Genomic DNA, 27,968 nt, shown 5'->3' on the forward strand with positions numbered 1-27,968 from the left:
CAGAATTGCTCCTGTTTCAGCTTGGAGCTTGTCCTGGCCAGGTCCTGCCTCCCGCTGGGCTGCTCCTTGAGCATCACGAGCTCAGGGGATGGTGCCCAACACGTGGCCAGGGGAAACCCTCCAGCAAGAACCGCTTGATCACAGCTACGGTCCATTTGCAGCTGAAAGTTTTCTCTTGTTGAACATAGTATTATGAAAATGAGGGCTTTTTTGCCCCATCCCTTCCGGCCCTGAGCTGAATCACGGGGGGTTTCTGGGCAGGATTTTTTTACTACTGTAACTTTCCCAACCACCTGCTCGTGGGCAGGAGCTGGAAGCTCGCAGTGAATGGATTCACCTCCTTCCCTGCTCACACAGCCAGCGGGGAACACCCCAGGATGAAATCACGGCAGACAAGAAAAGAACGTGTTGTAAAACACGTGAAAACCGCCATCCTTCCCAAGGGATGCGTGTGAGCAGCAGGGAGCTGAGCAGTCTGGGTCCACGGATGGATGTGGACTGTATTTTGAAGGTAAGAAAGCCATGCAGGCAGCTCTACACCCCTTTTTCAGCCACAGATATCACACCTGCCCTGCTCTGCTCTCCATCACAGCGATGTGACGCAGTCCCTTGATTCTCCCTCCAAACCAGAGCCGCTACCTCGGTGGGGTTTTCCGCAGCAGAGCAGAAAGCCGGGGGGGTTTCTCAGCAGCCTCTCCAAGGTGTGATTTACCGGGGGGCAGGGGGGAAGGTGTGAAGAGGCTGAGCGGTTAATCACCCCGCTCGCTCTGGAGGTGACACACACCAGGAAAGTGCCGTGGGTGGAAAATGGAAGAGTGACGCCCACAGGTGCCACCTCTCAGGAGGAAACCTCACAGGAGGGACCCTCCTTGTCCCCACAGTGGGGAGGCCACCAAGGTAGGGAGAAACTTTCTGTTTCAGCTTGTCCAAAAATAGCAGGGGAACTGCCTGGGTCATGCGGGCTTCGTGGGCGAGCTGCTGCCGACACGGGGTAATGCCTCCTCCCATCCTCGTGCTGTCCGCTTTGCTCATCATGGATGAGACCATCAGCAAAAGCTGCGGTTGCTGCTGGCTGGGGAAAGGTGATGCTGTGGGGTTCTCAACCTCTTTCCTGCACCCCCGGTTTCCATCAGGGACCACACAACCACGCAGGTTCCTGCACCCACCGCAGCAGCTGGTGGTTTCCTCTGTGAGCAGCTTGGGGGTAACAGTCATGTTTCCTTCCTGCTGTGGGGGTGACAACACCGTTGAGGAGGTGTCCCAAAAATCTGGAGACCTTCCAGGGTGGGAGGATGTGAAGGGAAGAAGGCAGAGCCCCCACGGAGGATGCAGGGGACAGGCACAGGGTGGTGGAAACCATGAGCTGGGTCCTCACGCTTTGGGGAGGTGGTGGAAAGAGGGGGTGCAGACCGCTGCTGGGTCTGGCAGGGTACTGTCCCCTCTTGAGCTGGTGGCCAAGAAGGCCACCCAGTCTTGCGTGAGCTGCATGGCAGTGTGCCCCTTGGTGTCCCCCGGGCCTACACCTGTGTCCTTGCAAGTACCGAGGTGGCTAGACTGTTACGGATTTCCCATGGCCAGACCTGGGGCAATGGCAGTGCAGGGGTGAGGGATGGTGGGGTGGCACTCTGCCACGGCGTCCCCAGGCTGCGGGGCTGCCCTGGGGCACACACCGAGCTGGCGGGTGCTCACCCAGGGTGGGCAACTCCGTGCAGATGGTGGCAGCTGGGACAACTGATGGGTGGCTGGAACAGGAGGGGACAGGGAGGCCGGGGCAGGCGGGGCCAGCGCGGTGCCCGGCAGGGGACAGCCCGGTGTCACTGGCGGGGCAGGCGCGCCCCCCGGTGCCCGCCGCCGTTCCGGCAGCCGCGGCGGAGCCGGCTCAGCGTCCTCGGGCAGCGCCATCGCCCGCTGCCTCCCGCTCCTCCCAGCTCCCGGGGAGAATGAAAACCGAAGGTTTAAACCTAGCCTAAGCCCAGCAAAGCTCTCCTGGAGCTGCTCCTCCTCCTTCAAGGCCATAGGGTGTCATCCCCTAGGTCAGCCCAAGGAAAGTGCAGGGACCTCGGGGACCTGTCTGGAGTCTTTCCCCCACTCCAGGGACACCCCAGGGACACCCCAGAAAGGCCCAGGGACCCCCCGAGTGACCCCCTCCCCTTTTAACTGTCCCACGCCCCATTGCTAACTGGTCACCGTTGGGTGTTACTGGGGGACAAGGAGCTTTGTCTGCCACCAAACTCAGGGGCTGGAGTCTTTGTCCCTGGCTCAGCGGGGGCAACGACACCCCCAAAAAGTCTTTCCCTGCTGGCAGGGGGTGCTTGGGGTTCCTGCAGTAGATTGCAGCTGATACTAGGGGATAGGAGAGCCTGAGAATGGGGTGGGACATACAACCCCCAGTATCCTATGCCCTGGGGAGGGCGGAGGAGAGACTCCCCCCCAGCAATGGCCAGGCAGTCCCAAGGCTGTCCCCTCCTGCCGTGACCCACCTGGCTTGAGCTTTATTAAGCCTAACCCCCACTATTTTCTCCCCTAGGTCATTTGAATCATTTATTCTGCAGACAGAACATTTCTCCTCTTAGCAGCCGGGTTTTTATTTTTCTTGTGGTGGCACAGACCACCTGCCAGTGTCACCTGCCGTCACCTGGCAAACCCCACTTTAGCAAGGCTGGGAGAGGCTGATGCTCCACAAACCCCTTTTCCCTGTCCCACGCCCTGATCTCTGCCTCATCACTTGGTCGAAGTGCCTGTCCCTGTCCCAGTTCCCGTTCGTGGGACGGCCGTGACTCATCGGGAGGCGGGTGAGAGCATCTCGCCTTGAGCGGCGGCCGGGGGGGATAAGAGCGAGGCCACCCTCGCCTCCCTCTCCCGTCGCCCGCTCCCATGCTCGCCCGCGCTGCGCCCAAGCCGGGTGCCTTACGGGGATGTCCCCAAGCCCTGGGCAGGGGATGTTGCAGGACTCAGGGGACTGCCACCCCTGTCCCGCCGACTCCTCGCCCGTTTAACCAGCTGCCCGGTGACTGGCGAGCCGGCTGGCTCAACCTCTATCGCTTCTGGCAGGAGGGGGGTTTGCACAATGTCCATCACATCATGGCGCGCAAGTTCCAGCAGTTTGGGCCCATTTACAGGTGAGGCGGCGTCTGGCCAGGCTTGATGCCATTGTGAGGGGCAAGAGGGGATTTTGGAGTGGTGGAGCTGGAGAGGAGCTCTAACCCCCAATCTCCATGGGGTTTGGAGCTGACATCCCAAATGAGAGGGGAAAAGGGGGGGGGGGGTGTCTATGTCTAGTACCTGGTGCTGAGCCACTGCACCCCTGGGACAAGACATACAAGTAGGATTCTCGGGGGTGTGAAGGGGAAGCTGTTTGATTTGGGGGGTGCTGGGAGGAGGTGGTTGATCTGGGGAGGTGAGAGACTGAGGGGGCGAGTCGGGATGCAGGGCTGACCCCCTCTGTGCCCCGACAGGGAGAAGCTGGGTGTCAATGAGACTGTGAACATCATCAGTCCCCGGGACGCTGCCACCCTCTTCCAGGCGGAGGGGACGCTGCCGGAGCGGTTCCGTGTCCCCCCGTGGGTGGCTTATCGCGACTACCGCAACAAGCCCTACGGTGTGCTACTCAAGTGAGTCGGGGTCTGGGGGGGTCTCGAATGTGGGGTCCCAGGTCTTGTCGCAATAACTCTGGCATACGGGGAAGGTGGAGTGTCACGAGGGCGATGGGGACATTGGGTGACCCTGTGCTTTGGGGGGCTGGCATCTTCTGGGTGGGTGGATGGGGGGGACACTTCTGACCCCCCAACATTGGTGTCGTGCAGGAAGGGGGAGGCCTGGCGCTCGGACCGCCTGCTGCTGAACAAGGAGGTGCTGTCGCCGCAGGCGGTGGAGAGCTTCGTGCCGCTGCTCAGCGCCGTGGGCGAGGACTTTGTGCGGCGGGCACGAGCACAGGTGGGGCAGAGCGGGCGGGAGCGCTGGACAGCCGACTTCACCCATGAGCTCTTCCGCTTCGCCCTGGAGTGTGAGTACTGGGGCACGATGTGTCCCCCCGCACCGAACACCCCTGGCAGGGTGCCCCAGATGGCCAATGTGCTGCGTTTCCCCCAGCTTCATCCTCAGAGATGGGCCAACAAGCTTCTTCACCAAAGCTGTGGGTCTAGAGGGGTGTTCTCTGGCCAGACAAATAGAGAACAACCCAACATTGTTTTATCATCTACTGGTCACCAACCCTAACCACCAAGGGATGTCCCCATGACTCCAGGATGCTTGGAGGTGGCCAAGCCAGGTCCCCATAGCCATGGACATGGCTTCAAGTTGCACCAGGGGAGGTTTAGATTGGATATTAGGAAAAAATTCTTCATGGAAAGGGCTGTCAGGCATTGGAACAGGCTGCCCAGGGCAGTGCTGGAGTCACCATCCCTGCAGGCATTTAGATGGGGTTCTCAGGGACATGGTTTAGTGCTGGAGTTGGGTTATGGTTGGACTTGATGATCCTGAGGGTCTCCTCCAACTGAAATGATTCTATGATTCTATGAAATGCTGGAGTTGGCCACAGAAGAGTGGAGGGGGCAGGGACAAGGTCTCCCCGGCCATGTCCCCTCAGGGGTGCTGTGCTTGCAGCCGTGTGCCACGTGCTGTATGGGGAGCGGCTGGGGCTGCTGCAGGACTTTGTGGACCCTGAGGCGCAGCGCTTCATCGACGCCGTCACCCTCATGTTCCACACCACCTCGCCCATGCTCTACCTGCCGCCTGCCCTCCTCCGCCACCTCAACACCAAGACCTGGCGGGACCACGTCTGGGCCTGGGATGCCATCTTCTCCCAGGGTAAGTGTCACCCAAGGGCCCCTTGGAGGGCTTGTCTTCATAGAGCAGCCTCATCTCACCAGTGTGGAGACTTTCTCCTGTATCCAACCGCCCGGTATAGGAGTTGAGTGGGGCCACCAAGGCCAGGAAGGCTTTCCGCATGGCATCTGCCCTTCTGGAGCTTGGGATGGAGCTGTGGGGAAGCACCTAGAAGAGATGAAGGGCAGATGATGGGCACCATGGAGCAGCTCTCCCAGAGGGGCTTGTGGGCTCGGAGAGATTTTGGCACCTGGTACAACCACGGTCCCAAGCTGCTGCAGGAGCATCTCCTGTGGAAAAACCACTGGCATGATGCAGTGATGTCCTGAGGTGCCACACCTGGTGCCTTCCTCCCTCACCAAGGCCACATCTCCATGTCTCCTCAGCGGACAAATGCATACAAAACGTCTACCGGGACCTGCGACTGCAGCGCAAGAGCACCACGGAGTACATGGGCATCCTCTGCAGCCTCATCATGCAGGACAAGCTGCCCCTGGATGACATCAGGGCCAGCGTCACCGAGATGATGGCGGGCGGGGTGGACACGGTGAGGAGCGGGCAGGGTTGTCGGGCAGGGAGAAGGTCCTGGCTGGTGCCAGGTGCCAATGAAATAAAACAGGGGCAAGTGTAGAGTCTTGCATCTGGGCAGGAACAACCCCAGGTTCCAGTATAAGTTGGGAAATGACCTATTAGAGAGCAGCGTAGGGGAAAGGGACCTGGGGGTCCTGGGGACAGCAGGGTGACCATGAGCCAGCACTGGGCCCTTGTGGCCAGGAAGCCAATGGTACCTGGGGTGGGTTAGAAGGGGGTGGTCAGTAGGTCAGAGAGGTTCTCCTGCCCCTCTGCTCTGCCCTGGGGAGACCACACCTGGAATATTGTGTCCAGTTGTGGCCCCTCAGTTCCAGCAGGACAGGGAACTGCTGCAGAGAGTCCAGTGCAGGGCAACAAAGATGCTGAAGGGAATGGAGCATCTCCCGTGTCAGGAAAGGCTGAGGGAGCTGGGGCTCTGGAGCTGGACAAGAGGAGACTGAGGGGTGACCTCATTAACGTTTACAGATATCTAAAGGGGGGAGTGTCAGGAGGATGAAGCCAGTCTCTTCTCGGTGACAACCAATGACAGGACAAGGGGTAATGGGTTCAAAGTGGAACGCAGGAGGTTCCACTGAAAGATGAGAAGCAACTTGTTCAGGGTGAGGGTGGCAGAGCCTGGCCCAGGCTGCCCAGGGGGGTTGTGGAGTCTCCTTCTGTGCAGACATTCCAACCCGCCTGGACACCTTCCTGTGTAACCTCATCTGGGTGTTCCTGCTCCATGGGGGGATTGCACTGCATGAGCTTTCCAGGTCCCTTCCAACCCCTGACATTTTGTGATTCTGTGCTGAGCTCTGCTCTCTGGCCCCATTGCAGACCTCCATGACACTGCAGTGGGCCATGTTCGAGCTGGCGCGGTCCCCCGGCGTGCAGGAGCAGCTGCGGGCAGAGGTCCTGGCCGCCAAGCGGGAGGCAGCAGGGGACAGGGTGAAGATGCTGAAAACCATCCGCTTGCTCAAAGCTGCCATCAAGGAGACGCTCAGGTGAGGAGAACACCCTCAGCTTCTTCCTTCCTCAAACCTGGGGTGTCATGCAGTGAGGTGGGACACGGCAGGGGCCAGGATGTCCCTAAAAATAGGACCTGTGTCCCCCCAGGCTGCACCCGGTGGCGGTGACCCTGCAGAGGTACACCACGCAGGAGGTCATCCTCCACGACTACCGCATCCCCCCCAAGGTGAGCGCGGCCACTCTGCTTCGCAGGGCGGTTATGGGACCTGGGGGTGGGTGACATGAGACCTTGTCGCTCTCTACAACCACCTGAAAGGAGGTTGTAGCATGGAGGGTGTTGGTCTTTTCTGCCGAGTAGCAAGTGATAGGATGAGAGGAAATGGCCTCAAGTTGCACCAGGGGAGGTTGAGGTTGGATCTGGGGAACAATTTCTTCCCCAAAGGGCTGTGGGGCATTGGAACAGGCTGCCCAGGGCAGTGCTGGAGTCACCATCCCTGGAGGGTTGGACAGACACGGAGATGAGGTTCTTAGGGAGGTGGTTTAGTGCTAGAATTGTTATGTTTGGACTCAACAATCAAAATGTTTCTATGATTCTCTGACTCGATGACCCGTCCCTGCAGACGCTGGTGCAGGTGGGTCTCTACGCCATGGGCCGGGACGCTGAGGTCTTCCCCAAGCCGGAGCAGTTCAGCCCGCAGCGCTGGCTGGCAGCCGGCCCCAAGCACTTCCAGGGGCTGAGCTTCGGGTTCGGCCCCCGGCAGTGCCTGGGCCGCCGCATCGCCGAGCTGGAGATGCAGCTCTTCCTCATGCACGTGAGCATCCCGCTGCGGGCACGCCGGGGACGCCGTGCCCCTGGGGAGGTGGCACACGGGTGTTGGTACCTCCAGAGTTTTCCATCTGCTTTTTTTTTTCTTTCCTCCTCCATCCCAGATCCTGGAGAACTTCAAGATCGAAACTATGCGAGCGGTGGAAGTCGGGACTAAGTTTGATCTCATCCTGATCCCGGACAAACCCATCTACCTGACCTTACGGCCGCTCGAGTCCCAGGCGTGAGAGGCCCAATCCGGGGCGACCCCCAGCTGCTTTCGCTTTGGGGGACACCCCAACAGCCCGGCAGGCGCTTTCGGCTCCTCACAGCCCCAGGGGGTGATTTTGGGGACAGCTGGGATGCTTTCACGGCCACAGCCTTGGCTTGGCACATCCTGGCCTTCGCTCCAGCCCGCTTAAGGCTGTGCTTACACCACGAGGGAGATAAACCGGAGCCTCACCAAGGGGATGCGGGGTGGGTGCTGCTGTACCCCTCCAGCTGTTTGGGGGTCCCCAGGTCACCCCCAAAGGGTGACACCAGGGACCACGGTGACGCTCCCTCGATGCCCTCTAACGTTTTTGCTTCGCCTCTGATTTACTCTGTAATTTCATCTCGCGAAAAAAAGCACCAGGTCCTTTTGGCAGCAGCAGGTTTCTCTGTCCCTCTTGCTTGGTGGGGGTCAGGGCAAGGGGGGTAGGGTCTGGGGTCTTCTCTGGGGGGCCATGGCAGTCTGGTGAGGGACGGGAAAAGGTCTTTGTGAGCTGTAAATCCAACCCACCCTCTCAGGGGGCGCATTAAGGGGCTGCAATAAGGGAGTCTGGTGTTAGGGGGGTCTCTTGGGATGTTGGAGGGGGGTCCTGCAGCCCTAGGGACCACCCACCCCCCTCCTTCTCACCCAGGGTCCTGCAGGGAAACTGAAGCAAACCCCCCTGATGTGGAGATGGGTATGGAGACCCCCTAGTGTGGGGTGGCCCTGTGCCCCCCCAGGTGCTCACCATGGCGGGGGCGTGGGGGAAGCCGTGCTCCCGCTCCAACAGCCGCGTGCCCAGCTCCTGCTTCTCCCGGCCCCAGCTCCTCGCTGCCTCTGCCAGCTGGGACAGACCCAAACCAGGCTGGCTGTTCCCAAAGCAGGGGGGCCAGAGGTGTCCCCCCATCCCAGATAATCCCCATTGAGTGGGTTGTGGGGGAGCGACACCCACCTGCCTCTCCAGCACCCGCCCGCGGGCTTGTGCCTCCTCCAGCCTGGCCAGCAGTGCCAGCTTCTCCGCACCCCCAAAAACACCCTGGTGGGCATCAGATGAGCAGCGGCAAGGAAAGACAACAGGCTACCCTACTTCCCACCCCCCCACTCATGGTGGGAACAAGCTATCACCCCACAGAGCTGAAGCTGAAGCCACCTGGGTGATGTCCCCAACATGCCCAGTTACCCCCTGGTGTCACTTTCTGGTGTGCCATGGCTCCATTCCCCTCCCCGCTCTCACCGGCAAGGCTTGGGGCCGTGGGGCGACAGGGGGCGAGGGTTGGGGGGGCCTGGCCAGCTCCTCCCGCAGCCGACGGTTCTCAGCCAGCAGCACGGCATACACCTCCCCGGAGAGGACTGCGCCTGCGGGATGGTGTGGGGGGACACTGTGATGGGTCCTGCACCACCCTGGGCAGAGGGGGGGCTGGGAATGAGCCCCCATCTCCCCCATGCTCAGGGATGGGTTGCAGGGAGCCTCAAGGCCTCCTCTGATCCCCCTTCAGAAGGGGATGCCCCTCTGGGGGTCCCTGTCCCCCCTGGCACCCACCCCCTGAATTCGCAGTGCTCCTGCTGAGCTTCTCCTGCAGCACCCGCTCCATCGCCTCGATCACCTGTGGGAGAGGGCACAGCCACCCCTGTGTCACCAGGGCATGGGGACAGCTGGGCGCAAGGCTGTGGTGGCCGTCACACCCCCTCCTGCCCCCCCAGATCACCTTCTCCTGCTGCTGCACCGTTTCCTCCAGGCCCTTGGTCTTGGCCACCTTCTCCTGACAGCTCCTCAGCCGGGCTCGCTGCTGCCGGTGGGCTTGCTGCAGCAGCACCAGCTCCTGCTCCCGGTCGTTTTTCTGGGCAGGGAGGACATGGAAATGCCCCCATGGACCTCCATGCTGAGCCTCAAGCCTTGGGGCATCACTTGTAGGGCTGGGAGAGCCTCATGGTTGGGGGTCCAGGGGCACTCAGGTCTTGGCTATGTGGGTGCTGTCATGCTCTGTCTGCTGCTCCCACCCTGTCCCTCAGGTGTCCCCTGCCTGCATCCCTACCTGGATCAGCTCATTCTGCAGCTGCTGGACACGGTCCTTCAGCCTCCTCATCTCTGCTGTGCTGGCCACCAGCTTACGCTTGAGGGTGGCTGCAAGACCCCACGCCACGTCCTTGTCACCCGATCAGGGACAAGGGGACCTCTAATTTCTATCTCCTCGTCCCCATCACTTACCAAGCCTGTCCAGCAGCTCCTCCCGGGTCATGACGTCCAGGTCCACATCGCTGAGCAGCTCCTGGCCCAGCTCCTCCTGCCAGGCCAGGCTGTGCCGCAGCTGCCCATTCTCCACCTCCAGGCTGGTGACGCGCTGGCGCAGGGACAGGAGGTCCCCCGCCATCCGCCTCAGCGCCAGCTGGTACCTGCCCACCCCCTGACAGCCCAGAGCAGAGACACTGCATCCCACTGTCAGCCTGGGCCTTCCCCATCCTTATCCATCCATCCATCTATCCCTCCTCCCTTCTCCATCCATCCATCCTTCTCTCCTCCAACCATCCCTCCTTCTCTCCTGTCCCTCCAAACCTTCTCTCCACTTGCCCAGCTCTTCTTCCACCCTACAGACCTTCTCCACCTCCCCATTTTCCCATCTCTTCCTTTGGAGGAAAAGTGATTTTCCCAAGGACATGCGGTGCAGCAGTGTCAGAGCTGAGGGGTCGATCTCAAGCTCCAAGCCTTGCAGGTCTTTAGAAGAAGGGAACTGGTGCAGAGTAACAAAGGGATGAATGTTTCATACAGATGGGCCTGCCGGGGGGAACTTAGCACCCATGTGGCTGGGGAACAACTTCCCAGGTGATACTGGGGGGTGGGAAACAATTCCCTGAGGGTTTGTACCTTCCCAGGCTGACCCTCCCACCTCCCTCCTGCCACACTGAAGGGCTCCTGGCAGCGGGACCTTGGCCGGGGGGAGCTGTGTGCCTCCAGCCCCCCCAGCCCCCCGCTCCAGCCTTGGCGCTGGCCTTGCCGGGGGCCGGGGCATGGAGAGGGGGGGCACCAGCATCGTGCGGCCTTGGGAAGGGGGGAAGGGGGGGGCAGGTGCAGGGAGAGGCTCAGCTTCTTCCCCCCCCATCCACCCAAGAGCTGTTTCATGCCCAAGATAAAGCCAAACTCAAGGGCTGACCCCAAAAACCTTCACTCACTGGCAGTGTAGAGTTGATTTCAGCCTGGCTTTGGTCCCCTTCACTGTTCCTAACGTCCCACTCTCCTCCAGTGTCGCCAGCGGTCACCATCTTCTGCTTGTCCCCGGTGACCTCCTGCGACCTGCAGATCAGAGACAGGGTGACACCCTTGGCTGGCTGTTCCCAATGGGCTGAAACACCAGCAAAACCTTGGCTGGGGAGCCCTCCTGTGGAGACAGGAGCCTCTTTGGGGTGTCGGGGCAAAGCTGGTGGGGATGGGGGTACAGCGGGGTGGGAGACTGGAAGAGGTGAGGATGGAGATGGGGAGGAGGAGAAGGACCCAAGAGGGGGCTACAAAATCGGTATGACCTCTGTACCTCAGCTTTTCTGGTGACATTCCTGTCCCACGTGGGAACAGTTGTTTTCCAGGCAAGATGCTGGCCACGGCATCAGCCGCTGGGAGGGACACGGCGTCTTGGTGGAGCTGGCAGGGGACACCAGAGCAGAAGGTGAGGATGAAGAGAAAGCCCTCCAAGAGGGGTCCCTTCCAGCAAGCTCCTTCAGCCCCCTCCCCACAGCCCGGAGAAGCTCCCATGGATTTCCCCTGGGGCAAAACCCCTTTGCCATCGCTGCTTTGGGGTCAGGATCCAGCCCTGCCCCAAAAAGACACTGCTTGTGATGTTTCCAGCATCCCCCTTGGATGCAACACTGTGTGGCCACCAGGCTGGGAAAGCTTGTCCTGAGGATGGGGACACTCTGAAATGCCTGGCTTTGAGCAGCATCATGTGGCTGCACCATTAGATCATGCAAATTTGGCTTCAAGCAAAAGCGACCCTGTGACAGGGTAATGTCCCCATCCCCGGTACTCACCGTGGAGGAGAAGGGTCTGTAGAACAGCATTATCCTGGGGTGCCCTGCTCCCCCAACACCCTGCTCCTGGCCCTGCCTGCCGGCACGTTGCCAGGCTCTGCCTGTCCCAAACACACCCCCACTGCCTGGGCCACCCCCTGTCCCCACACCACCACCCGAGCCACCGGCCAGGGGGACTTACAGCCATGCCGGGGGGTTGTAGCACGAGGAAAAGCTGGTTTTCCTGGGCTATTTCTGCTCAAAAAGGGATTTAGGCTGTGTGGGAGCTCCTGGTTGCTACAACACAACCTTTCTCTTAGCAACTCCACCCCGCAGCAGCTCAGTGCCCAAAAACGCCTGACTGTACCCTGATGGGCACATTCCTGGTGCAGGCAGGTGCAGGCAGCTGCCTCTGCTGCTCCTTGACCCAGGAAACCCACGTATCTTCTCCTTTAGCATCCCCTGGAGCATCACACATGTCATTGCCACTTTTAAGCCATGGGGAACAGCAGGCAGCTCCTGTCCCTTGGGGACAGAAACCCCTCGCTGTCTGCAGCCCTCAACACGGGTCCCCAGCCCTCTCTTCTCTTCCCCAGATCCCCTCCGTGTCCCCAGCCTGGCTTTGGCCACTGTTGCCTTATCTCCTGCTCCCAGCACCCAGGGAGGTGACAACCAGGGTCCCAGCAGGGCCGGGTGGGTCTGAGGGTGACAGCAGCTGATTTCCATGCCTTGGATGTACAATGGAAACGCTTTCCCCCCCCAACACGCTCCTCTGATGTTTAAAATACTCAATTAACTTCTGAGGAGCCACTTCCTGGAGACGCTGGGTGGCATAGTGCTGCAGCTCCACCTTGGGATTTGGCCTGATCCTGACCGGATAATAATTCCTTGCTCAAACCCCACTTTTATAATACCTTGAGATTGAATTTACAGAGGTTTAAGGCAAAGGATGCTCTGCTCCAACTGCTCCCCAGCCCTGTCCCCCGCTTCGGGTACCACAGAGGCTTTTGTGCCCCCCGCCACGGCGTCCCGCATCCACCTCTCCTCCGGTGTTTGTTCAGAAACAAAAGAGGCCGGTGTTGGTCAAGGGAGCCCCTCGATTCCTCACCCCGTGCCATCAATTTTTCATCAAAGAGTCCGTGGGAAGTGCGCAATTATCCGCCCCATCAATAATGCATGAGGCCACGCTCGCTCGCCCGGGCTGGGCAGCTGCTGGAAGGTGCTGGGATCAACCACGGCTTTTCTAGGCTCAGACTACACCTGCAGAGGCTGGAAAACCAGCCCTTAGTCCCAGCCCAACGCTGCTCAGACACCCCCCCCGCATCCGATATTTCTGCTGCCACTGGGGGCAGGGTTAAGGATATTTGGGGACATTTTCCCCTGTTCCTCCTATCTCAAATCCACCCAGGGATAACTCGTCTCTCCTTCCCGCAGGGGTCTGGGATGAAAGGCTGGGAATCCACATCTGAAATGATGGAAGCTTTGAAACTCCTGGCCCTTGCTATTTTTTTAAAGGGTTTTTTTTCCCCCTCCTTCATTTCCAAGCCTCTGAAGCTTCCCTTGCATTTAGAGCCTTTCATCTGCCCCCCTCCTTCCTATATTTGCTTAGGCCAAGTTTGGTTTTTTAATATATATTTTTTTTTAATTTACTTAACAAATTGCTGCGAGACACTTTGATGTATCTGGTTAGTTCGAATCGATTCATCTCCAGACGCGTAGAGGAGCAAAAGCAAGAAGCAGGAGCCGGCAATAAACCTCCACTGGATGCAGTAGGGTCCAAAACCAGGGTGTACCAGAGGATGCTGCATCCGCATGGCACAGCCTGAGCCTGTCCCTGGCCAGGGAGGGGACAGCAAAGCACCCGCAGAGGGGCTGAGGAGGGGAAAACTCATTTCACTTGTGAGCATCTGAGCCCCTGGCAGCACCCTGGTCTGTTCTGCACCACAGTCTCCCTCCAGCCCAACAAATCACACGTCCCCGGATGAGTGTTAAGCCCGATTCCTTAATTGTTATGAAGATGGGATAAGCTCGCATTTACATATCTAAGAAAAGAAACATTGCTGCAGCAGCTTAGGAAGATCAGAGGGGAAAAAAATCCCATTTTTGCCTCTTTTCTGTAACAAAAGCTCACGAAACCATCCAGAGATAATGATGCCTTGATTTCCTTTGCCTGTCAACCTTCCCCATCCCCTTGGGACATGGGATGGGACTGGAAGGGATGTCGTGTCCACAGCCCATCCCCAGGGATGCGCTGGTGCCCAAACCCATTCTCAGGTCAACATCTGGGCGGATGCCGGTGAAAGGCAGCAAATAAGCGGGGTTTTATCTGATTAAACCAAGGCTGAACTCCCTTCCCATGCATCGGGGTGAGGGGGGTAGGCCATTCTGGGGGTGGGGGGTATATTAGCCAAAGCATTACAATTCAATTTAAGAGTTAATTGGATTGCATTGAAAAGCGTTTAATCTGCGCCCTGTTCGATTTAATAGAGACACCACGTTCTTCTGCTTCCCTTCCCAACAAGAAGGATGATTTTCGGGCGGGCGATTACCATCGCTATCCGGCTCCGGGCCCAGCTGCCGGCTGCTGATATCGTGTCAAACAAGGAAATAAAAGCCGCTGGATTACACCGGGTAACTGGGAGAAGAAAGATGCTCCGTGTAGGGACGACTGCTCCTCAGGCTCCCACCCCCCTGCCTGCTTCTTCAAGATAAGGTGGAAAAAAGCAGCCGTGCCACCAGTAGGGACTGCCGTTCCTCTGCGGGTCGCTGGTGCTTTATTTTACTCAAAGAAAATGTAAAAAAAAATAACTAAAAAAAAAAAAAAAAAAGGCAAATCGGTGGCTAGGAGGAGGCGGAACGACTTTTGAGAGCAAACTCTGGCTGAGTCAGCTCCTGGCTCCTGAAAACAAGTTATTTCTCCCCTCTTGCTGCATGGGGATGCTTTGGGGAGGGATGGGGACAGTGGTGTCCCCAGCTGATGGTGACCAGGGGGAAATGGAAGGGCAGCGGAGCCTCCCGGTTTGGGTCAGAGCATCCCCCAGTGCTCACCCATGACCACAAACTGGGGCCAAACCTAAAAGAGCCCCTTCCTGAAATAAAATTTAAAAAAATACAGAAACAGGTTACAACTGTTACCTGGTGTTCCCGTTGGTTCTTCGCAGGGTTTGTTTTGTTTGTCTGTTTTTTCGTCTTAGGAAAACATCCTCGTCTCTTAAGGTAAACACATTTCCAGAATTTTCACCCCCGAGCTTTGAAAAATAAGCAACTGCAGAGGGATAAACCCCAAGTGTCCCCATCACCCTCAGTGATGGGACGTGTCCTTGGCCTGGCAGGTGGTTTATTGCCAGCGTGGCCATCAATTTTCGTGTTTGCTTATGTATCAACTCAATTTGCTGATAAAACGTCCCTCGCATTGTGGCAGTGAGCATAAATCCGTCAGCATCACTGCTCTACACCCCAAAACACACCAAAAAATGGTATTTTGGAGCCAGTTTTCTCTTTCTCCCCATACCCTGGTGTCACGCAGTGGGGACACTGAGGGACCCACCCCCAGCGCATGGCAAAAAGATAATTAAATAAAAGAGGGAAGCGAATGGCTGAATCCTTAATCTTATTGAGAAGGAAGATGGGCATAAATATAATCTGAGATCACATTAACTGATTTATAGGCTTTTTATTAACTGGCTTAATCCTGCGTAACAAGTGTGTTGGGTTAACACACCCAGGCCCTGCCTGGTGTCTCTGGGTGCTCGGGCACCCATGGGTGCCCATCTCCCTTTCACACCCAACTGGGACCAGTGCAGAGCATCCTCATCCCAACCTCACAACTGCCTGCACCCTGGCCTCTCCCAGCCCTGTCTGGGGAGCCTGGGCCTAAAGCTTAGGCTGGGCTTGGTTAGGCTGACGCTAGATGGGGCTGCAGCCTGGGGGAGCAGCTTTCTGCTTGCAGCACCCTCTCCCTTTGCAGCCCCCTCTCGCAGCATCCTTTTCCCTCGAAGCAAGGTAAAAAATAAAATAAAATAAAATAAAATAAAATAAAATAAAACAAAATAATAAATGACATTTGCTTCTCCCAGCCCCACTAGAGGCCCTTTGGTTTGTACAACTGCCCAGCGTCGAGAGGTCAGGAGAACAGGGATGGTGGGAGCAGGGAAAGAAAGGCTGGAAGAAGAAGCCAATGTTTGAAGAGGTTGGAGAAAACGCCTCCCTAATCGTTAAGTGCTGCTCGTAAATTATTCATCGACTAGCAAGAGAGGCGCAAATGTATGCGGCGAGAGGGCAGAAGGGTAGGAAAACATGGTTAGGCAGAGCCCAGCATAAACCTCAGCCTAAGTCAACAGAAATCAGCCCCAAGTCTCGATAAGCACAGGGCAGGGGGGGTTGATGTCCCAGCACAAACCTACACGAGGGTTTTTCTGCCTCCATGGGACCAGGGTTACCCCATCTCTGATAATATTATATTCCTCATCGCTTTGTTTTCCTCGCTCCCCCTTACACTTTTTAACGAAGGCATTAACGAGCAGATCGGGAGCGGGACCTCGGTAGCTGCAGGGCAGGGATGCGGGATGTGGGTTTGATCAGGCAGAGCGGAGCGGGAAGGAGTGACAGGGCTGTGATCAGGCGAGTGTCCCCCTCGGGCCCCCCCAGACCCGCTGCCGAGGGGGCTGTCGTGTCCCACGCCATTAGTGGGGTGTCAGCCCTGATTCTCGGGGCTGTCACGAGATGGGTTTTCCAAGCAAATCACCCTCCTTGCCATGCAAGTGGAGTGAAAATAATTTGTGCCTTAGGGGGAAGAAAAAAAGTGGAAAAAAAAAGAGGCAGTTCAAGGTTGGGTGGAAAAAAATAATCCTAGCAGCAATGTTTTCTAGCATTTTTGGCAGGGGGTGTCCAGGGCTTGTGCAAATCCTTTCTGTCCTCCCCAGCTTGGGTTGTCCTGCTGGAAGCATCCTTGGAACAGCTTGTGGCTTTACGGATGCTGGGATGCTCTTGCGAGGATATAGTGAGCAGGACTTGAGGCTGCTCGGGGCATCGGTGCCAGCAAAAGGCAACGCTGGGGCTGAAAACACCCAGTGATGCCAGGGCTGGGTCCTGTGCAGAGCTGAAGGGTGCTGGGGCTTCTCTGGAGCCCTGGGGCAATTTGCTCCATCAAGGTTGGACCTCGCATCCCCATCGCATTTAAGCTGTATCCGCCTCCACACACCCCATTACAGGTTGCTATTAGGCCAAGCATAAAGCAGCCGCTGCAGCCGGGGAATAGGAAGCAATAAAGCTCAGTGGATTGGAGGAATTAAAACAGCTGGAGGAAAAAAAAATAGCTTTTCTGTATTTTTATGGTTGTTATTTTATTGCTAATTTTCTTCCTGAATAGCAGGGAGAGGGATTGGGTTGAAGGTGGAGTTTGAGCAACACAGGGTCCCTCCACCTCCTCCCTCCCAGCTATTTAATAAGCAGAATTGAGGTTTAACGACCTGTTATTTTTAAAGCCAGATGGCTTAAAGTACAGGAAGATATTAGGACCATGAGGGCTAGGTTTGAATTCATCCAAGGACTCCATTTATCAATACAAAGGGCTAGAGGAGGAGAACAGCTGCCTATTTTATGTTTTTTTTCTGGAGCTGAAAGGTATGAGCTGGAGGTGCCTGGGGTCCCCGACATAATGCAGCGGTAATAGGAGAGAATTTGCTAAATGGATTTGGGATTGAGCGCTCAAATGGAAGCTGCTGCATCCAGGCCGCCCTCAGCAAGGTGACAGGGTGTTGTCCCCAACCCCAATCCCTGTGCCACTCAAAACCTGCTGAGGACAGAGATGTGGGCACCGATGGAAAAGTCTCCTCCAGGCTACTTACCTGGTGATAAAATGGGCACATGGGGGCTGCCCGTGGCTTTTCATCCCTCCCGAGTGTGAAAGTGGCGGGGTCCAATTTGGGGAGAGCATCGCTGGCTGATGGGGTCAGGAACATCCCCGGTCTCTGGGGAGGGAGAGGACATGGTCTGATGGGGCATGTTCCTTGTCCCCCGTCCCCCCTTCCACATCCTGATGTGCCACCAGGACCAACGTGATGGGAAAGAGCCAGAGCCCCTACCAGATGCTGCCGACAGCTGTAATGTGATTTTCCTGCCCCTCATTTCCCGGCTGTGCGCGCTCCGCTCTTCTCCCGCTAGCCTGGCTTTGATAGACTCTGCTCTAATCTGGTTAGTGGGGGAAGTTGGGTCTAATGGAATAAACAATGGAGTCCATGCGCTCCTCCCTGCTGCCAAGGTCACGCATGGGGACCCATCCTGGCCACCACAGCTCCCAGTATCAGGGCAGGTTTGGGTGCTGGGGACCTATCTGACTGCTGGGATCCTTGCAGCGAGGTTTGGCACCCTAGCACGCACCGATTTCTCTGCACTGGAGCCGGAATTAGGTTCGGTGCCCTCTCCAAACAGACTGCAGCCAAGTGGCCCTGGCTGGGGCTGACTCCGTGCCTGTGCCTGGCCTGGCCTCATTAGTGCAGCTAATGAGGGCACTGAGCACCCTCCCTCCCCACAAAGCCCTGTGCCCTTCCCCATCGCTGCCTCATTAACACCATCAGCATCATCATCATCCCCACGCCGCCGCGGTTCATTCTGCCGCCGGCTCCCCCCTCACCCCAGCTCCTCCAGCATCAAATCTGGGGTGAAACCCCCCCCGTCCCGCCGCTCTCCCCCTCCCCGGGGATTGGCATCATGCAAAATGCAACAGTTGAGGCTCAGGCTGCAATTACGGGGGCCAGCACACAGCTGCTGCCCACCGTGCCGAGCGATGGCCAGCTCGGCCCCACCACCGTCACCGCCGCTCGCACTGGCTCTTAATTCAATTAGCGCTGCCCTGAACGCTCCCCCGGGACCTGCGAGCAGCAACGCAACTAATTCTCCTTAACAAAGACATTTCTTGCTTGCAGTTTTTTTGGTTCCTCGCTGGTTTGGCTCTTCCCGGCCGGCAGTGATGCTGTAAAGCCCCTTGTAATCCGCTGTGTGATAAGGGGATGATGTGTTTGATGGGCAGGTGTCAATCAAGAGCAGTTCAGCTGTACCAATAAGCCCTCAGCCAGCCCACCGAGAGAAGATGCTCACCAGGGAAGGGCAATGCTCCTCCAAAATAAGACTTTTACCAGCTTCTGCACCCCATGCAATGTGGTTTGGGGATAAAAGCCCCATTGTGGTGCTTGTGGAAGACAAACCTGGTCAGACAGGCTGAAATAATGGGAAACGTGTGGCAACTCTCCCCTTCCCAACCAATTGTAAACCCATTTTTTGCCAGCCCAAAAGGGGTCTGATCACTGGGCTGGCATGGTGACAACTTACACCCCGGCACTGTGACAATTTACACCAGGCGTCGATCTGCTTCTGGTTCTAAATGGCAGCAATTACATAAATTAAGGCTGTTTAAGCAATGATATAGCCAGCCTGTTGATTTGCTTTCTCTTTTTCCTTGCCTGGAAAAAAGCAGCACCAGCTTTTCCCTTTTCTTTTCAGAGGTTGTCACTATGTGGTGGCACATCCCCAGACCCCATCTCGGGTGACATGACCAAGGGCACTCAGCAAAGCGAGTGGCAGAGACAGGGGGTGACCCCAAAGGTCCCAAGTGCCCAGTCAGTGTGCTGAGGGAAGCAGGGTTGCGTCAAAATGAGGCATAAAACAGGGATGGTTAATAAATAGGAATAAAGATGCACCCAGTGGGTATTTTCCAGCCCTTGAATGGGTCTCAGCATTTCCCAGCACCTTGAGGACTGCATCCTGCTGACCCTGCATACGGATTTACCACTGGCTACAGAATGGTCAAACTCATCTTTCTTGGGCAAAACACCAAATTTGGGGTGGAAAAAGAAGAATGAAGGGAAAACGGGAGATCTGCCTTGAGCCGCAAGCCAGGGCAGAGGCAGATGATCACGGCTGCAGGTTTTCCCGCTAGAACAGATTTTCTGCGACAGGCGTTAATTTGCTAAAACGCCGACGTTTTGCTGAAGTCTTTGATTTCTTTGTCTCCCTGAGATGATCAAAGTCTTTTGTTCTCTTTTGGGCTCCGAAGAGAGAGCGAAGGGGGATGAAGACAGGGCTGGATGGGGACAAACCCGGGGGTCTTTTGCCTTTACCGGGGGGGACACAACCCAGTGCTGCCCTTTCAGACCTTTCCCTGGGATAATGCAGCTTTTTGCTCATCCCTGGTGTCAGGTCTTTAGGCTTTTAATAAACGAGCTGCTCCAAACCCCTTTCCCTGTGGCTATTGCAAAAGTAGCAGAGTTTTGAGACCCTGCAGAAATACCAGGGGATGAATTATATTCATGGGGAGCCCCTTAAAACCCTGGTACTGAGGATGTTTTACCGGCACAGAGGGTCGGTGTGAACATCCAAAATCAAGCTCAGGATCACCCAGACCCATGGTAGGAGCCGGTGAAATCCCTGCCGAGGCCATGGCACAGCCGGGATTTATACCCGGCACTGGGGAGTACAGATGGCCCAGGGTTTATTTAGCTGTTGGTTGTTATAAAAAGCCCAGCCGATCTAGGTTATGCATTTTCAGCTCTCTACATTCAAATAAAAAAAGAAAATACAAAAAAAAAAAAGGAAGGAGAAAAATAAGACGAACTCGCTGAGTCTGTTCTCCTTTGCCCTCTGGTAGGGTGGTTGCCCCCATGCCTCGCTGGGTCAATATGAGTCCTATATTGACTGCCGTGGCTTCTTGGCCACTTTTTGCTGTCCCAAAGCCCAGCTCAGGACTAATCCATGAGCTGAGGACTTGGAAATCCAGCCTTTGAGCATCCCTGGGAGCCTGGGGCTGCCTGAAGAGGGAGAGGAGCGGCTCTGCCCTGCACCCCAACACCTGCATCTCCCCCACCTGCGGTTTCAGGGTGCTGGGGGTCACAACCAGCCGGATTGAGCATCTTCCTTGGAAAATCCTGACCTCCAGGCAAGAAGCAAGGGCCTGGGCAAAGGAGGCAAACCTGCCCTCACGCTGCTGGGTTCTCATCGATTTGCATTGCTCTGGGTCCGTCTGCTCAGGCTGCCGCCGGGTGAGTGAACCAGACGCAGAGCCCAAGGCCAGCTCTGCCTCTCCTGGCTTTTTTGTTCCCACTCCCACCTCTGACATATATTAAGGAAGGCAGGGCTGGAGGGGGGAAAGGGAGAGTTGGGGAAGAGGAGAAAAAAAAAACATTACAGCTCCCAGATCAAAACAATAATCAGCTAAATGAATTCCGCAGCATTTTCCCGCATGACTGCGAGTGATAATTTAGTGCAGCAGCCAGCTGGAAGCAAAAGGATTAATTCTGCACTTAGTGACACCCATGTGAATAATTCATCACACACAGACCCCTTTTCGCTGACCCCCCTGGGCAATCACTCCAAAGACCCCCACCAGCCGGCCCCAGACCCCCCGGGGATGGGGGGCACGCAGCCTTCACAGCATCCAGACCTCTCCCAAATTCGCTTGATGGGTAGGATTTTGCTTTGCAGATGGGAGCAGTGGGCTGGTGGCTGCAGTAATTAGACTGATCAGGCTCACGGCCGCATCCTGACCTGCCCAAGTGTTGGTCCTGCAGCCAAGGCCAAGCAGCCAAATTCCCTCCCTGCTGTGACATCCCTGAGGACCACAAATGCTGAAGGATGGAGCCAGTTGGCCATTTGTCACTGTACTTAACCAGCCTGGCCCTTCTCCGCATGGATATGGTGAACAGCCTCACCCCAATACCCTGTCTGCACCCTGGAGAGGGTGACAGTCCCAAATCACCACCTCCTGCCCCGTCCCTGTCCCTCCTTGCCTCGGTGTTCACCAACCCCAGCGTTCTCACCTCTGAGTGAAGGAGCCGCAGGCAGAGCCTCACGGTTGGGATGGACCCACTCGTGGTTTTGAGGTCTGTGCCCTGGGGAGGCAGAGGGTGGGTGACAGCTCTCGGTGGCTTTGGTGTCACCCAGATGTCACCCAGAGGCTCAGGGCTTGCGAGCACAGACCTTGGCTTCCCATGGGATGCTTGGGAGCACTCCCATGAAGGTGGGATCTCCATCCCACTGTCCCAGTGCCATCTGCTATAGGTACCATCCCCTATAGGTACCACCCCCATACCACCCCACTCACCTGTATGGTGAGGCCATCCAGGCACATCCCACCACTCTGCACCGTCAGCTCCCGGAAAATGCGGCTGGTGAGGGGCAGCACCGAGTATCCCACAGGAACCAGGGTGCCTGGAGCATCCCATACTGGGAAAACAGGGGACAGCAACTGGTTTGGGGCACGGCATCCCCAGGACAAACCCGGTGGGGAATGAAGAGCATCCTTGGTGGGGATTGCAGGCTTACTGGCTTTGTACGGATAATATTCAATGGTCAAAGCGGTGTCTTCAGAGAAGATGGTGGCTCCATCCCGGCCTTGGAATAGGAAGGTTGCGTCCCAGGTCAACTGCTCTGAGGGTCCGGCTGGTCGGGACATCTTGGGAGACAACAGGAAAATTATCCGCTAGATACTTAATCTCTCTAGAGATAAATAAGCAGACAGGAGGGAGAGGAGAGGTGGAGGTTGGATCTTGCAATAAAGGGTTTTGTGACGATATATGGACCCTGCTTGTAGGCTTTCGGGGTCCATATATCGTCACAAAACCCTCTCTCAAGCACGAGGACTGGTTTGCCTGACAGATATTGAACAGCAAGCAACATGTTTATCCCCAGAGCCACGAGCTGTCATTGGAAATGGCATCGGTCCATCCCTGTGAGCATTTGCTCCCCTTCATCTTCGGGGAGCCCTGCCAGCTCTCCAAAGGTCAGCCTTTCACCCCGGCTGCCCAAACGCCAAGAAATTATCGACAGCGCTCCCTTTTAATGCTGTTACTCCATCCCCTCGGCCAGCATCGCCCAGCGGGAGTGAGATGCCGATCGGCTTTTCTGCATCAGCACATTTCTGCTGCGGCGGGGAGGGAGGAGGAGGTGGGGGGGTTCTCCCTCTGCTCACGTTTGGGGATGCTAATGGGCATGACGCACCTCGGAGAGCCGCAGCGGTGCATTACCCAGCTCCGGGGGCTGGCAGCGAGGGGAGAGGCTGTTCCATCAGCCTCAGAAAGCCCAGTTTGGGGGAAAAAGCTCCTAGAAACCACCAAATGCCACCTCCGGTTACTTTTCCTGGCATCGCTGTGAGATGGTGTCGGTTTAGACGCAGCAGGGAAGGGAAAAGTCAAACGTGAGAGCATATTGTTAATTTGACCCCAATTGTTGGAGGTCCTCTCACCAGGACACGGATGGGAGATGGTGTTTCAGATTTCTCCCCCAGTTTTGGGGGCTGGGGGGTAGGAGTTCTGTCTCCCACTGGCTCGGCGGGACAGATGGATGCTCTGTGCCAAGGCGTCAGAGCTGATGCACTGATTTGGGCAGACGTCTTGGCGCAACAACCCACCCCTGCCAAGGGCCACCTGGAGAAGCACAAAAAAGGGGCTGGGGAGAAGGAAGAGGAGGAGGAGGAGGAGATGCCTTCGTCCTCCTTGGCTACCCTAGCTCATCTCCCCAAGGCTAGTGCAACATTGGCACGAGCAGAAGCGGAGGTGGCCAAGCCTGCAACGTCTCTCCTGCCTTCCCCAAGGATGGGACCGTGTCCCGATCCCCACGGCTGCCTGCCCGGAGGGTGCAGATCCCAAAGTGAACAAGAAGCTCCAGAGAAGCAGGTTCAACTGGAGGGTATCCAAGGGAAAGAGCCTAAAAGCAGATTTATCTTCGAGGGGTGCCCTGCTGAAGGTGAACCCAAGCGCCCTTGGCTGCGGATGCTGATGGGAACCGACAGGCGAGAGGACACGCTGGGCTGGCAGAGTGATTGAATCCGATTAGCCTGCCCGGGAGTTCGCTGGGGGAAAGCCATTAACCTCTGGAACCTGAGCTCCCTCCTCCTCTTCCTCCTCCTCCCAGCCTTCCCCTAACCTTTCCTCCTAGGAGTTAGGAGTTCATCCTCCCCAGGAACAAACTGCATCCTACAGGAAACTGAGGCAGGAAAAGGGAGAGGATGGGGATTACGCAGCTCCCCAGAGCACCCTGTCCCTACATCCCTGGGGACTGCATCCTTGGTGATGTGCAAAGACAGACAGAGCCATGTGGGCATGGAGAGGAGGAGGAGGAGGAGGAGGCAGAGGCAGCAGCACACAAGCCAGATGGCTGGTTTTAATCACCCGTCCTCCCGTCTTGGGCTCCTGCCGGTCCGCACTCGCACTGCCGCCCGTGCCAGGGCTGGGGGCTCGCCCAGAGCCCGGTCCCACAGCTGCACGGGGCTTTGTGTGTATTTATCCATCTAATCCAAAGTAAAAGCGTTTTGGCTGTATTTAGAGGAGAGAAATAGCCCTGCTCCGGCTGGGAAACTGCAACCTCAGGTAGCAAAGAGATGGGGGGAGCAAAAATAACTGGTGTTTTGTATGATAATTCACCACCTCGTGAGCGACTTGGCATTTGGCCGGCCTCCTCTAAGTGATATTTTATTTATAGGCTCCCCGAATATGTCGATACAGGGTGTCTCACTCCAAGATGATAAAAATTCAACACACAGGACGTGGGGGAAGGACTGAGCCGGAGAACCATGTGCTCTGCTGGCGCTGGGGACCAGCTGGATCCATCTTTTCCAGCCGGCTGGACATCTGCCCTTGCCACCCTTTCGGCTGGCACTTTTCGGAGGTGAAGGGATGGAGCAGCTCTGGTTTCAAGGGGCAGCAGCTTCACGCTGGTTTCTGCCTCAGCTGCTCCATCGCACCTCGGCATCCCTGGGTCCCCTGCTTCTCCCTCCCTGCCAATTTTTGGCAGGGCTCGGGAACAAAAGCGGGGCCCTCCTCCTGCCGCGTGCCGAAAGCATATGTTTCCTTGGCAACAGCTATTTTGAAGATGTGTGTCGTGAACTCGCTTGGGTGGTACTTGAGCCCCTAGGAGGAGAAGGGCTCAGCCTCCGAGAGGCGGCACTCGAGCCGGGGGAAAAATGAAGGACAAAGGCACAAACGAGGAGCTGCAGGCAGCGCGAGGAAGAGGAGGGGAGTGTGTCTTTGGTGCTCAAAGCATCGCTTTGCCGCTAAAGCTTTTCCCTGGGTGGGAGGCTCTGCTACCCTGTGGAAGGAGGGATGCTCAGTGGTACCCAAGTGGGAGGGATGCTGCCGCCCCCCCGCATCCCCGCGGATACGCTCGGTTCGTACCTGTGGGCAGCCATGGTTGACAGAGTGGGAGATGCTGAAGGCTGATGCTGGAGGGTCTGGGAAGGTGACGGTGGTGGGGGTGATGTCAGGACAGGCCATGGGACGTTTCTCCATGCGGTACCTGAGAGGTGACGGAAAGGGGGACAGTCTGCACATGGAGGGTGGTGCCAGCTCCTGGCAAGCCAAGCAATGGCACCAGGGATGCTTGGGGTGTCCAAAACCCAGCCTCACCCCACCCATGTCACCAGCAGCCCGCTGTGGCCACCACTCACTTGTACTCCTGAACATTGGTCACAACTCTGGCCACTGCGACAAGGGCCTCATGGCGGGTGGCCAGGGGGGCTGACAGCCCCCGCAGCAGCACCTGGGAGAGGGGTTACCAAATTTGTGGGGGTGAAACAGCATCAACAGCTGCCAGAACAGCATGCAGCATCCTCCTTCTTGAGTTGGGGTGCTCTGGTCCATCCCAGACCCTGCCATCCCCTGTCGCCAAGGCCACCTCTCACCTCCAAGGCCACGTAGCTCAGTCCCTGGTAGCGAGGGATGCAGCTCCCTTTGCGGGTGACAGTGACGTGCAGAACAGTCCCTACAGGGTCCTGCTTCCTCGGCTGTTTGTGGGGGAGAGTGGATGTGGGAGGAGGAAGGGTCAAGGCCACCAAACGCGGGCACTGAGCACGCACACGGCCCATCGCCGGCAATAAAGCACCAACTGATAATTAAACCTCACTGTCCCCCGGAGCCTTCCCGGAAAAGATCAATATAATAAATCTTTCTGCATTTAAATATTTAATCGCTCCCAATCTCTGTGCAGGGAAGAGGAAACTCATTTCTGATCTGGGGGCAGTCTGCAATGAGTTTGCCACGGACCGGTGACACATTGGCAAAGAGACATCCTCACTGAAGGGCTTGGGAAGCGGCTTCTCTCTGAGGATGGGGACCTGCCTGCATTAATTAATGCCCAGCATGTTTAATGAACCCTCTGACATATGGCCCAGCCTCACATCTCCTTCCCCAGGATACTGAGGGTGAAAATCACTTCCCAGCTTGCAATCCCATCCCTTTTCCTCCACCTTTTCCTACTGGAGAGAGATGAAAATAAACCCAGCACAACGCCTGCCTTGTTCCCACCTCCCGCGAACCTCACGAGCCTCTTTGAGCACCTTCCCCGACTTGCCAAATTCGTGTTTTCCCACTGGGATTACGTCGTTACACAAGGTTCCCTTTGCCCACAACCCCAGCTACAGCCCTGGGGTGAAAACAGCAAGTTCTAAGCAGGAATAAGCAGCGGGACGGAGGGGCAGGCACTGTACCTACCAGCACCAGCCTGCAGCGGTGGGGCTGGAAGGGCTGGAGGTGTTGCACTGGCAGCTGGAAGGTCCTCAACACCTCCTTGGTGGCTTTGTCTGCTACTGTGAGGTTCAGGGCTGGAAGGGAGAGGGTCAGGCTGTGAGAAGTGATGGGGAGAGGTTTGGGGATGTAAAGGGACAGAAGCATCTGCCCTCTCAGGGTAACTCGGTCCCCATATATCCCCCGGCATGGCAGCATCATCCCCACAGTGCTGGCACCCCCAGCTCTTCCCTGAACTTAAAGCAAAGCTGCAATTTAGTTGACAAGCACAAGCAGGAGCCTTTTATAAGAAGAAGAAAAAAAAGGAGCTGATGGAAGGGAAAACCGCCCTCTCTTTATGCTGCCATCAAGACTTGGGCTTCCCTTCCCCCAGCTTAATGACTGAGCCACCTTAACTCCTCCTTGGCCACCCTGGTGATGCCATGGGTGTGCAGGGACCCACTGCATGTCCCCGAAATGTCCCCAAAATGAAGAGGATGCACTGGATGAATGCATGGACTACAGTTTCCCCAGCTCATGCTTTTCAGTGAGTGCTCAATTTACATGGAAATGTTCTTTTTCTCCCAGCCCCTTGTGGAAAAAGCACAGGGGAAAAATGTTTTGGGGTTGAGCGAGAGACAAGTGGCTTTTCTGCTACTCGTCGCTGATGACAGATCATGCTTGGCAGCCCAGCTGATGGAAATCATGTTTCTGGGCAAGAAAAGGGTGGAAAGCATATTTCTGGACGAGAAAAGGTGTGCGCTGCACCTGGAAATGACAACTGCGGTCTGAGCATGTGGGGGATGAACATCTCTGAGCATCGGGAGGTTCTGAGGGGGGATGACAAGCAGGGTCCCAGCAAGTCTCCCCGCATCTCCCTGGGTACCACATGGGGTAGAGCCGAAGTATATTAAAAGCTCTTCCATTTCATTAAGGTCAGGGCCTAAACGGGATTAGGCACGATGTGACGATTGCCTCCTGGAGACTGTTTCACAAGGGTCTGATGATAATCAAAATCCTGGCCCCAAATGCCACAAGTTTTATTACAATTATAGACTTGAGCAGCCCCGAGCCAGGTGCAACAGCATCATGAACTACGGGGAAATATTTGGGGTTCTCTTCCTTGGTGCCGATTCCAAAGTGGGGATCTGGAGGGTGCCTGGAGTTTGGTATTGTCACCTGTAGCCCTGTGTCCCTCTGGCTCTATCCTGAAGCACGAGCCACTGCAGCCACGGTGGTGTGGGCATTTGTCCCCACAATGGCCACCTGCCTGGGTGCCACTCAGGATTTTGGAGCACAGGCTCCCTAATCTCCCCAAATTAACCCTTTGAGGAGACGAGTGCCATTCTGAGTCCCCAGCATCACTGTCCACAGGCTCCTTGGATGCTCTCACCTGCCCAGCCCGCATCTTCAGCATCTATTTCCACTGTCACCTCCTCCTCCCAGGAGGGTGTGTGGGTGGGCACTGAGGACACACGAGTCACCTCCGCCTTCTCGTCCCCTCCGCTGGTCTTACTGGGAGAAAGAGGGAGGGAAACCAGGCTGGTTACTGGGTGAGGAAGGGCAATGTGTCAGCAGGAAGCTGGGGCTGGGAGAGGGGACTGTGCTGGGGGGCCTGGGCTGGTTTTATTCCCGGCTGTCAGATGCTGCCAAGCCCCCACTGACGGAGGTTTGCAGCCCCTTTTATCCGCAAGGCTATTTCGGACCCGGGAGGCTAATTATCCAGCTGTATTGATGAAGGGACTGGGAGGAGGCTGCTGGGAAAGGAGAGAGGAGATGGAATGTTAACGACCGCCGTCATTAAACCCGCACATAACAAGGCTGAGCAATAATTACTGCAGCGTTCACAGTAATTCTTCATCCATGCTCATGCAGGGCAGCCACCATCAGGGCAGGTTTGAGGTTGTTCCTCCCACTTTTATCAAGTGACCATCAACGGATACATTGATAATAATTGATATATTGATAATAACTCCTCCCCCTGCATTAGCGGGGGCTGACGGATCTTTTTGGGGGTCTTCGCTTGGTGTTGTCCTGGAAGCTCTAAGACAGTGGCAGAGTCCCAGTGCCTGGT

General features: G+C 56.6%; 2 protein-coding genes across 6 annotated transcripts in view; one reads left to right on the top strand and one right to left on the bottom strand.

Annotated features, from left to right (window-relative positions):
- Nucleotides 1–2,573: 2,573 nt before the first annotated feature.
- LOC102096337 (cholesterol side-chain cleavage enzyme, mitochondrial) lies at nucleotides 2,574–7,814 on the top strand. Its single transcript, XM_005513042.3, has 9 exons — nucleotides 2,574–3,119; nucleotides 3,456–3,611; nucleotides 3,804–4,003; nucleotides 4,603–4,806; nucleotides 5,211–5,371; nucleotides 6,229–6,395; nucleotides 6,508–6,586; nucleotides 6,981–7,172; nucleotides 7,291–7,814. The coding sequence occupies exons 1-9, from the start codon at nucleotides 2,875–2,877 to the stop codon at nucleotides 7,411–7,413; spliced, it is 1,527 nt and encodes a 508-aa protein (XP_005513099.2). The 5' UTR covers nucleotides 2,574–2,874; the 3' UTR covers nucleotides 7,414–7,814.
- The window catches only part of CCDC33 (coiled-coil domain containing 33), a 35,273-nt gene continuing 14,189 nt past the window's right edge, over nucleotides 6,885–27,968 (bottom strand). The window contains exons 5-23 of one of the 5 annotated variants that reach the window (XM_065077064.1): nucleotides 27,288–27,409; nucleotides 25,883–25,992; nucleotides 25,075–25,176; nucleotides 24,841–24,932; nucleotides 24,569–24,689; nucleotides 21,723–21,852; nucleotides 21,502–21,623; nucleotides 21,218–21,289; nucleotides 17,255–17,377; nucleotides 10,937–11,043; nucleotides 10,581–10,701; nucleotides 9,622–9,754; nucleotides 9,449–9,537; nucleotides 9,122–9,253; nucleotides 8,956–9,019; nucleotides 8,650–8,771; nucleotides 8,368–8,451; nucleotides 8,164–8,284; nucleotides 6,885–7,898 (exon numbers count right to left, since the gene is read on the bottom strand). In XM_065077064.1, the coding sequence (XP_064933136.1) occupies nucleotides 7,738–7,898; nucleotides 8,164–8,284; nucleotides 8,368–8,451; nucleotides 8,650–8,771; nucleotides 8,956–9,019; nucleotides 9,122–9,253; nucleotides 9,449–9,537; nucleotides 9,622–9,754; nucleotides 10,581–10,701; nucleotides 10,937–11,043; nucleotides 17,255–17,377; nucleotides 21,218–21,289; nucleotides 21,502–21,623; nucleotides 21,723–21,852; nucleotides 24,569–24,689; nucleotides 24,841–24,932; nucleotides 25,075–25,176; nucleotides 25,883–25,992; nucleotides 27,288–27,409 (2,128 nt within the window). In that variant the 3' untranslated portion in view covers nucleotides 6,885–7,737. Of the gene's footprint in view, nucleotides 7,899–8,163; nucleotides 8,285–8,367; nucleotides 8,452–8,649; nucleotides 8,772–8,955; nucleotides 9,020–9,121; nucleotides 9,254–9,448; nucleotides 9,538–9,621; nucleotides 9,818–10,580; nucleotides 10,702–10,936; nucleotides 11,044–17,254; nucleotides 17,378–21,217; nucleotides 21,290–21,501; nucleotides 21,624–21,722; nucleotides 21,853–24,568; nucleotides 24,690–24,840; nucleotides 24,933–25,074; nucleotides 25,177–25,882; nucleotides 25,993–27,287; nucleotides 27,410–27,968 lie in introns of all 5 variants that reach the window. The other 4 variants (XM_065077066.1, XM_065077063.1, XM_065077065.1 and 1 more) reach the window with 4 other exon arrangements.

Source organism: Columba livia, chromosome 11, assembly GCF_036013475.1.
Source record: "Columba livia isolate bColLiv1 breed racing homer chromosome 11, bColLiv1.pat.W.v2, whole genome shotgun sequence".
NCBI lineage: Eukaryota > Metazoa > Chordata > Aves > Columbiformes > Columbidae > Columba > Columba livia.